We start from the raw sequence: 10,000 nt of genomic DNA, 5'->3' as shown, positions 1-10,000 counted from the left end.
AGTAGTCTAATTTGGGTTTATTATTTCATGTTAAATTAATGAGTTGCCCAGTATGTTTTTCTGACTGTTATTTTATCTTTGCTTGTGCTCTTCTTACTTGTGTATTTTTTTCTGTATTAGACTGATACTATATCATTGTTGTTAGTAATGTTTTGATGTGTGTTTTAATTTATGTATATTATCCTATCTAGCCATCTTTTTCATTATTTGTAAAAAAAAAAAAAAAAATGTATACAGGCTTATTATGTGAGATCAAAACATGGCATAGTGTAAAAGAGTACGAGTATATGTGTAGCCATTATGATTGTTTATTTTGCTTCCTTAAGGTGAGCTGCAAAATATATATCCTTTCATTTAATGAAAAAAAAAAATATATAAAATTCTCCTCTTACAGTCTGTTCTACAAACTAGCAAAATTGAGGTATATAAAGGGGCATTACTTCTTCAAAAGTTATCATTGTCAGATTCAGTCTTGACCCTAACTATAATGTTCTTCAGTGATATATATTTCTCCCAAACAACAATCCTTTCTATAAATTAGTGTCCTGAAACAAATATTTTTAGTTTCAAATTTCTTGGAATGGATTGTTATTGTTTGTGCATTGTTTGGTTATATTATTATTATTGCCAATATATGGGATATATATTTTTTATATTATTGGGTTAATTTCATCAGGCAGTTACTTAATTATATTTATCTTAAGTTTTCCATTTTTAGGAATTCCTTTTTCAAGGAGAAAAGGGTGAATAATAAAGGAAAGACTCATTTCACTAATGCCACATTTTTGCACTTCTCTTCGCCCAGGCTTGGATGACGTGATCCTTCCATACATCCATTACTTTGTCAATAACCAAGTAGATGGGAAAAGACTTCTGCAGTTGAGCCATGACGAGCTACCTTCACTCCATGTCACCAAGATCGGACACCAAGAAATAATTTTGCAAGGAGTGGAATTGCTAAGAAATATTGTATGTTTGCTGGAGTTTTGTTTGTATATTGCATGAATGGGGTAAATGTTTAGGGGATTACCGTGAATCTACCACTGGCCTTAACTAGATTAGCACGTGGCCAACAAACCTCTTCCACATATATTATGGTAAGATAAGGCTTGCTAGAATATTATTGTCTAAGAAGAGGCATATCCAAGCTCAATCCTGCCAGAATGTGTGCACCAGGTTTGTTGGCTTTATCAGAGCATAAAGGTTGGAGGCCCTAATGATTACTTGACACTGTCAATATCAAGTTGGATTTATTCCATCACAGAAAGTAACAAGTGGATTTAGATGGAACAGAAAGTTGCATTTCATAGCCACTATGGGTCTTTAAAGCTTAAAGTTGGGGTCTTGTAAAGAATTACCAGGCTTGATACTATGAAAACCATGAGAAGTAAAATTTTAAACATTTTTAAGAATATTATGAATTATCTCTGTGTTATTGCACCTGACCTTATGTTTTTGCTTCTTCCCCTATCTGTTCACAGCATTACCACTTACACCAGGAAAATGTACAGTACTTAGCTCTCCGCTTGAGTTCCAAAGCTCGCAGCATCTACAATGAGCTTCGTGCACTGTCTGCCTCATCTAGAGGGGGCGGGGGGAGTGCAGGAGAGGAGGAGGATGGGGAAGAAGAAGAGGATGGAACGGGAGGGGACCGTGCTAGTGACAAAAAGAAGCAGGAGAGGGTTTCAACAGCTGTCATTGCAGGTGTTGCAGATGTTTTGTCATCTGTCAAAGGAGTTGTGTCATGGCTGAACAGGTGAGTTTTATTTTTTATGAAATTGCAGCACAAAAACATTAGGAGAAAGAGGTTTATCATATTAGTTGTTATTTACCATCCATGAATACTTAGTAGATGACTTGATCTTATTTCTCATTTCTCAGGCAACCCTTTGAGGGTGTTGAACAGTATGATAACCTGAAGAGCAACCTGGTGGAGCTGAGCATCAGGCTCGCCACTATTGCACAGCGTGACATGTTTGCAGAGAATCAGGCCACAGTCATTCTTCAATCATGCCTCAAGCTGGCAAATATTTCTGATAAGATTATACAGGTTGGATGCTTATTGTTATGTACTTATGTTACTAGTTCTACTTTTTATTCAGTGATAATAACTGTATATCAGATAAATACTATATATCATACTATCCTATTTCACACAAGGAAATGATATCAGTTTTTTTGTTCTCATTCTTTTTTCTAGTAAAAAAAATATTGCCAACTTATTCCACACATAGAACTATTCTAGTGCCATGGGCTTTCTTTGTCATATTCATCAGTTTCCCTATTCATATTGTGATTAGTTTATTAGAATTTTGTTCTTTCACTGTTATCCAGAAGAACACCAAAGAATAAAATTTAATTTCTTGACAGGAGTGCAATGATCCCCTTATCATCCAGCCAGCATCCTTGGACATTGCCACAATTAAGAAGAAAGCAGATGATGAATGGGTAAGTTGATGCTTCTTGATTTTGTTTACTTGTGGTAATTAGAATTTTACACATCCAGCTGTTGCCCCATGGCAACTTGTCACATCTCATCCAGTTTTGCAGTCTGTTTTCCAAAATCATGGACAGAGTACTAAAATAACTAAAGCTTAGTAAAAATTGTCTGCAGAAAATAAAGGAGAAACTGTAAGCTTTTAAAATTTCAGACAAAAAACAAAACCCTCAAGGAAAAAAGTTGGAATATTTTATGTATAAGAAATATTTGTCAACTTTTCCCCCTTGTATAATTCTAGACTTAATGCCTTTGTGTCTGAGTCAGTTTCACTGTCAGTGGAAGCAGTGTCCTTACAGTCATTAGTATCAGTAGAGATCTGTAATAAATTTGTTAATGTAAGCTCCCTTATGTTTTCCTGTGGTTCTTATTTCTTTTTACCAAGAAATAGTTTTACTAATGTACAAAAACTTTTTTTCTTTTATTGTATGGACTTGTTCAATAGAATGTAAATTATATGCTATTAATACTCATGGTGTTTGACAAATAATCACAAGGGATTTGTGGGAACAATTTCTTGTTCAGTTTAATTTATAAGGAATATGAGCTGTTCCTTGCCTTAAGTGGCCAGGCCTGATTGTATGCATTTCATTCAGATATTGATTTCCACACATATGGAATAGAGAAAAAATACAATGAAGATTTGCTAAGCTCCTTATTTCTCCTTCTTTTCAGGGAGTGATGCTGCAGTCATCTTATCATGGGGTCCACCAGGTATCAGGGGTGCGTGCACTCAGCCCTGCACATCAGTGCGGCAAGTTGCAGGAAGGGGATGAGTTGGTGCAGGTCAGCTACCAGACTGTGGTGAGTGAAGCCAGTGAGATTTGGGGGGATTCTTATTACTTACAATATGTTTTGCTGTCTATTACATCTTACCATTGTTAGTTTAAAAGTTTTCTTGAAGATGAAAAGAAATGGATAGAGATAAATTAAACACTGCAAAGAAAAAAAATCATACTGTGTTCTCTCCTTGTAGGTTGGCTGGGCTCCCCACAAAGTGGCAGCAATCATGCAGGAGTGTCCTGTGGAGGTGATTCTCACAGTGAAAAAGAGGCCTTGCCACTCAAATACAGTGACTCAGATCTACTTCAAGCCCTTCCGTCTGCCTAGCAAAAAGAGGACTTACTCCCCCTGGGCAACCTCAGTCATGACATCACCCAGGGATGACCTCAAGAGCATTCCCAACCTTCAGCTCCCAGTGTAAGTTTTTTTTTTCCTTCTTTTTTTCTTTTTTCATTTATTCCCATTTGTGGGACTTTCTTTTAAGCAATGAACTGGATTTTAGTCATTTATTGATAAATGTCAAGTGACTTTAAAGAAGGGAAAGGTATCCCATCATACATTACACTGCTTTTCTATTGTATATTTGTTTGTAGCTGGCACTAACATATAGATGTATTTTTTACTTCACTACATAGAAGTATCTGATAAAAAAAAAAAAATTGTTACTGATAAATAAATGGATAAAATCTTTCATAATTTTATTTCTTTTATGTATGCAGTTCTTGCATATTACAGCACATGTGAGCTTCAAAAATTGATATATTTCTATGCGTAGGATTCAGAAGGACTAACTTTTTAATGATTAGTGGATTAAAGTTAAATTATCATATCAGAATCAATAATATCTTGTTTAATTTTGCTTGCTGTATAAAATTGAAGGGTTTCTGTTCTCTTATTTGTGTTTTGTTTGTTTTTATAATAAGCAATTTATTGTTTTTTTTTTTTTTTTTTTTTGCAACAGGTCTGTTGGCAAGTCACTACAGCGCACAGAGTCCAAGGAGTCACGGCCAAGGTCCCTCACACCCCCACCTGCACACAACACTCCCCCACCACGACCTCTGTCCTCACTTAGGTTGGTAATTATATCAATAGACATAAGAACCTGAATTTCACTCAGAATTTGTAGAAAAATGTCTCCTTTTTTTTTAAAGCTACAGTAAATAATTTATAGCTTTCATGTTTTATTATACCATTTTCTTTCTGTAATCCTCATAATTAATATAGATTTTTTCCCCCCTGTAGCAATGATGCACGGAATACGACATCGGATAGCGAGGCAGAAGACTCTGACCTGGAGGATGACCCATTCTTCTCAGACAGTGATGTTGGTGGCTCGTCCCCCATCAGTGCACGACTATACCACCCCAAGCCACGGGCACCAGTCCAGAGGCGAGCAACCATTCCCGGTGCAACAACAAGACCTTCCTTCAGCTTTGATAAGGTGGGTGATAGGAAATCTATCTTTTTTTGTGATGATCTCACTATAATGTGAATGTTATGGTGTTTCATCTAGTATTGATATATGATAGGAAATTTGATTTTCTCATTTTCTTTGGATGAGCAGTTATTGCAAGATGTGAGATGGCATCGAGGTGGCCGCAGTCCTGATGGGCCAATTCCCTCTGACCCCGACCTTCGTGCAACAGCAGGGGTAGAGCAGCGTGCTGCACGCCCCCATACTTGCATTGGTACTGAGAAGAAAGACCGAGTGACAGGAGGTAGTGAAGTGGCTGTGGTTAAGGAAGAAGGTGCAGAGGGAGATGGACAGACTGTAGGATCTATCAAGAATGGTGCCCTGGAAACCTTTTCTACCAGTGAAGCCAGAGAAAGCTCCAGCCAGGAACAGTCAAAGGAGACTGGTGAGGAGAAGCGTGTTGTGAATGTGATTCCTTTACCACCAAGAAAGCCCACAGGACAGGGTATCACTCCCACTGTGTTGGAGCCACACTCCCAGCATGACCATGGTGATGGCAAAACAGTTGGTGGGAAGGAAGCTATGGCTGGGACCTCCCTGTCACCAGGGCAAAAGGCCAAACCAGCAAATCTCTCCTCACAGCTCAAAGTGCCTGACAAGACCTTGAAAGCTGGCCAGGAACTCAAGCTGGACATCTCGACTAGACAGCGGAGAGTCTCAGAGGATAGGCCGAAGCTTGACAAAAGCCACAGCACACCAGCATATGATATGGAAGAGGAGAACACATTGCAAGGGGTGGCTTCACCTGCACTCACACCACTTGAGAAGTCCCCAGCAAACCAGGCTTCATCACCCAGGTTCTTCAATACAGACTCAAAATCAGCACTTGGTAAGTTTTTGCAGTTCATTCTAGATTGTTCAGTTTTCTGTTAGTGTCACTGTGTAGTTATTAAGGTTTCAGGTTTTGTGTCCTTGGATACTTCTTATTGTGTGTTGTAGCTCAATGGTGTATGGACAGTGTAGCACCATGAAGTAAATAAGAAAATGTTGTGCAGTATCTTTCTTGGATGATTTTGCCTAATTAATTGCAAAGAATAATTGTTGATTATTAAGAAACTGATCAGTACAAAAGTCTTGTGATTATTGACATTGTTTCAAGCTCAGTATTAAACTTTATTTTATATGATTTATGTTGATAACTTTTGTATGATTAAGGACTACTTATGAAAAGAAGTTACCAATGAATCTGATTATAAACATATGCAGATATGGTATTAATGATTTAGAATAATGGGCTTCTTGTTAACCAAAATTATGTATTGCTTAGCAGCATTTGAATCCACTTAGAACATACTGCTCAAAATCTTCTTTGATGATCTCTGTGTTTAGATGGAATCCTCTTTTTCTTTCTATATACTTCACTTTGACAGAGTTCTCTGAAAGTTGTTTAGAAAGGCATGAATGAGAACTGATGATTTTGCAATTTTATAATCTTCATCTTCTGAATTTTTTCCTTTTTACTTGAGCCTTTCTCAGCAATTACTCTTGTTAGTATTCATCAGTTTCACAGCCACAGCTTATCCTCTGTCTAGATGCATGATTGATTTCTCCAGCAGTTAGTGGAGGCGACACACCCCCTCGGGTTTCCCGTGAAGGGCATTCCAAGGGGCAGTCTAGCCAGGCCTCACGGGGGTCGCAGCCCAAGCCTACTACAATCATATCCTCAGCAACCACAAACATAGGTGATGGTTCCACACAACACTACAAGTCGCAGGTTATCTTCCCCATGAGTGCAGCCTCACATGGCACTGCACAATCCACTACCCATGGTGTAGGCCGTCCAGAAGGTACCAACGGAGACGACAAGCGTGGTGGTAATGATGCTGATGGTGGTAGGAAACCAGCCTGTGGCAGTGGTGCAGGGGGAGCTGGTGGTGGTGGCGACCCTTGGAATGAGTCGAGAGGTAGTGGTAGTGCGGGTACTGGTGCAGGTGGCGGGATAGAGAAGCAGCAGGAGGTGAGGGCAGGAGCCTTGGCTAACCCTGAGCCCCCAGCCGTTGTGCTTAGGGAGACACGGAGTAGTTCGCCCTCAGTCTGGCGTCGAGGAATCTTAGTGGCAGATCAGGGTAAGAGCCAGGAATGCATGCAGAACACTAATGTTGCTCTCTGTAGAGGTGGATGAAGTTTGTCTCAGTATGTTATGCGTGATGCATGCTAAGGATAAGAGAGAAATGAAAAAGTGACCATTGTAGACTTGACATCAACTTTCTGTTTTTCCAAGACACAAAATTAATATATGCTTGATTATGACAGTAGTTTCCTTCTTAAATAATATTCTTGTTTGGTGTAACTTTTTTTTGCATATTATATAGAAGTATTCTAATGAGTATTACTAATGCACTTTCCCAAGCAGCTTCAAATTAATGACTAACCATATTACATATCTGATTCATTATTGGATTATCATAATGAAAACTAGGGTAGTTAGGGAAGTACTTTAGTATAGAAACTGAGAATGAGCTATTTGCATATAATTTGTATTATCTTTTGTGTGTGTGTGTGTGTGTGTGTGTGTGTGTGTGTGTGTGTGTGTGTGTGTGTGTGTGTGTGTGTGTGTGTGTGTGTGTGTGTGTGTGTGTGTGTGTGTGCTTCATATTTGTATAAATAAAGATAATGTACAGACAAAATAAAAGTATCACGCATACAAACCAATAGCAATATCATTTTAGATATTGATATTAGTCTGCATGCATGTGTATGTGTGTGCAAGTACATTTTTGAGTTTCAGCCAAGTAATATCATTTGTGTGTATTTTGGATTGTGTAGGATCATATGTATGTATGTGTGTATATGTAGGATTATATGTATGTATGTGTGTCTATGTAGGATTATATTTATGTGTGAATATATGTGAACAAGCTGTAAAAAAAAGAATACCTCATACTATGAAAAGTTGAGGATAGACCTAGGTATCAGCCATTTTCCATCAAAAGCCCAAGTGGCTGACTCTTGCCACTTACTGCAGGAAGTCGCCGCATCTCATGCCGAGAACTAGGCCAGGGTGACCACCAGGGGTGGCTGCTCCGTCGCAGAGATAACAAAGGCTTTCTCCTCCCACATCGCTGGGAACGCCGGTGGTTCATCTTAAAGGTAGGCACCATGAGGCTTGAGGTTGTATGTAGAAATATTGAAAATTTGTTTAGAATTATTCCTCTACTCTTGTGGAGTGGAGGTGACATCATGGTCAACTTGGGCATGACTTCAGGCAACAAATCATTCATGTCATGTTATAATGATAGATGATAATAATAATGAGAGGGAACGGGATGTGACTGGCTGTTGTTTTGTATGAAGGGTGATATTTAGCAAATAAATTATTTGCCTACTATATATGGAAGATGTCATACTTCAGAATATTGCACTCTGTTCCTGCTGATGTGAACCTGAAATTAACCCTCATTTTAATTTACATTATCAGTTTCCTTGTGACAACTACTCACATAGTCTTTTGGCATTCTGCCAATGTGAATGCCTTCTAGTATGACACAAAAGGGAAATACTGAAGCTGTGGGAGTAGCAGCCTTATATATAATTGCAAGCAATCTCATATTTTGTCAAAATAAGATTTGCAATAATAAGAGATCCTTTTTCCATCCTTCAATAAAACACACCTTCTCTACTGAAGTATAACAAAAATGAATATTATGCATATATGAATTTGCATAAATATTAAAATCTTGTTTTGCATACAAGTGTTACAATAAAAATCATATCACTTTGTTGGTGCAGTGGAATGAGTGCTATGTACTGGCCGCATTTGAAGGAGGCCCTGGAGGCAAGCCAAGTTGGTTGTGCTAACTCGCCAGAATGGAGGCCCATTGAATCCCAAATTCTCCTGGAGGCTTTGGGTCAATACTTCCATTACTTACTAATTACATACTAATGGAACTTAATCTCTTGCACACAGAAAAACTACCTTTATGGCTACCGTGACAGGGAAGCTGTTAGAGCTGATTCCCTCATCTACCTCCCAGGTTTCCATGTGTGTCCTGCACCTGATGTTAAGTCCAAGAAACTTGCATTCAAGATCTATCATTCAAGTGGGTTTTTTGTTTGTTTGTTTGCTTTTTGGTTTATGAATTACATCTAAGGAGAATGTTTTCTCATTATTGAAAATTGTGAAATCATTTGTAGAATATTAATTTCTTTTTCTTTTTTTCTTTTAATTTGGAACATTCATTGATTTATTACAAAATGTAATTAAAAGGAATATGTGGTGTCATTACAGCCTTAACTGACCATGTTTCATGTTCTAGGAACATTGTGTTGATTTTATGATAATTTATGTTATTACCTAGTGTAATTATAAGGTACTGAGAGGCATCTTGTTTTTTGTGCCACTGCTTACCACTTTGGATATCTGACAGGTGGAGCTACATTCTACTTTGCCTGTGAAACTGCAGAAGAGCGCAGCCGCTGGATGAGCCAGATGGGGCTCTCGGCCATTTCCTCAGGGTCCCAAGGCCGCCATCAACAGCATACCCACCAGCAGAATGGTATGTTTTTTGCAGTATGGGTATGGAGCTGTTTCTAGGGGAGTCCAAACCAGTTTATTTGAGGTTAAGAGGGTCACACACAATCATGAATTGTAGTTCAGGGATTAGGATAAGGATTATCTGATTTTAATGATATTTATGGATTATTGAGGTAAGGCTTGATATTAGTGTTGTTGAATGTAATTAGTGTTGTTGAATGGTTTATTCATGCAACTTCAAGATCAGTATTAATTCAGAATTTAACAATTAACTTGATAACATGATAATATATTTTGATGCTAATGTAAAGTTTGTTTTTTGTTTACGGATTGTGTATATTTGTTATTCTTTTATTGTTGTGTTCAGTTACATTGTGAAATTTGATAGATGTATTGCACATATATTTTCTAAATATAAGTTTGAAGAATGGTTTGAAAGAGACAGGGTTAAACTCAAATTGAAAGGACAGCACATAGCTCATAAAGAAGGACAATTTTGTTCATAGTTATAATATATTATGCATACCTTATCTCCCTTTGCATTGCAGTAGGTGATGATGTATACTACAGTGAGACTGATGAAGAAATGGAAGAACGGGCTTCCCCTTCACGGCGGTCTCCACAGTCGCCACAGTCGAGGTAAATCTCAGCGTCGTCATTGATGCAGATTAATCAGAGCTCTTGCTGTACTCCTCTCTCTCCCTTTCCCTATTTTTCCGGTTGTACTAACTTTCTAAAGATACTTAATGGAAGCAATGGAAATCCATGGGAT

The 10,000-nt window shown here is 38.1% G+C and overlaps 1 protein-coding gene across 5 annotated transcripts in view; it reads left to right on the top strand.

The window, feature by feature from the left end:
• LOC125045219 overlaps positions 1–10,000 on the top strand; it is a 24,739-nt gene that overhangs the window by 1,038 nt on the left and 13,701 nt on the right. Inside the window, exons 2-15 of one of the 5 annotated variants that reach the window (XM_047642369.1) lie at positions 806–969; positions 1,482–1,756; positions 1,882–2,050; positions 2,371–2,448; positions 3,173–3,301; positions 3,474–3,697; positions 4,242–4,352; positions 4,523–4,721; positions 4,845–5,583; positions 6,311–6,820; positions 7,720–7,844; positions 8,662–8,794; positions 9,122–9,250; positions 9,777–9,867. In XM_047642369.1, coding sequence (XP_047498325.1) covers positions 806–969; positions 1,482–1,756; positions 1,882–2,050; positions 2,371–2,448; positions 3,173–3,301; positions 3,474–3,697; positions 4,242–4,352; positions 4,523–4,721; positions 4,845–5,583; positions 6,311–6,820; positions 7,720–7,844; positions 8,662–8,794; positions 9,122–9,250; positions 9,777–9,867 — 3,076 coding nt within the window. Of the gene's footprint in view, positions 1–805; positions 970–1,481; positions 1,757–1,881; positions 2,051–2,370; positions 2,449–3,172; positions 3,302–3,473; positions 3,698–4,241; positions 4,353–4,522; positions 4,722–4,844; positions 5,584–6,307; positions 6,821–7,719; positions 7,845–8,661; positions 8,795–9,121; positions 9,251–9,776; positions 9,868–10,000 lie in introns of all 5 variants that reach the window. The other 4 variants (XM_047642371.1, XM_047642370.1, XM_047642368.1 and 1 more) reach the window with 4 other exon arrangements.

Source organism: Penaeus chinensis, chromosome 37 (assembly GCF_019202785.1).
Source record: "Penaeus chinensis breed Huanghai No. 1 chromosome 37, ASM1920278v2, whole genome shotgun sequence".
NCBI lineage: Eukaryota > Metazoa > Arthropoda > Malacostraca > Decapoda > Penaeidae > Penaeus > Penaeus chinensis.
Note: the sequence above shows the minus strand (reverse complement) of the source record. Positions and strands in the feature narration are given on the sequence as shown.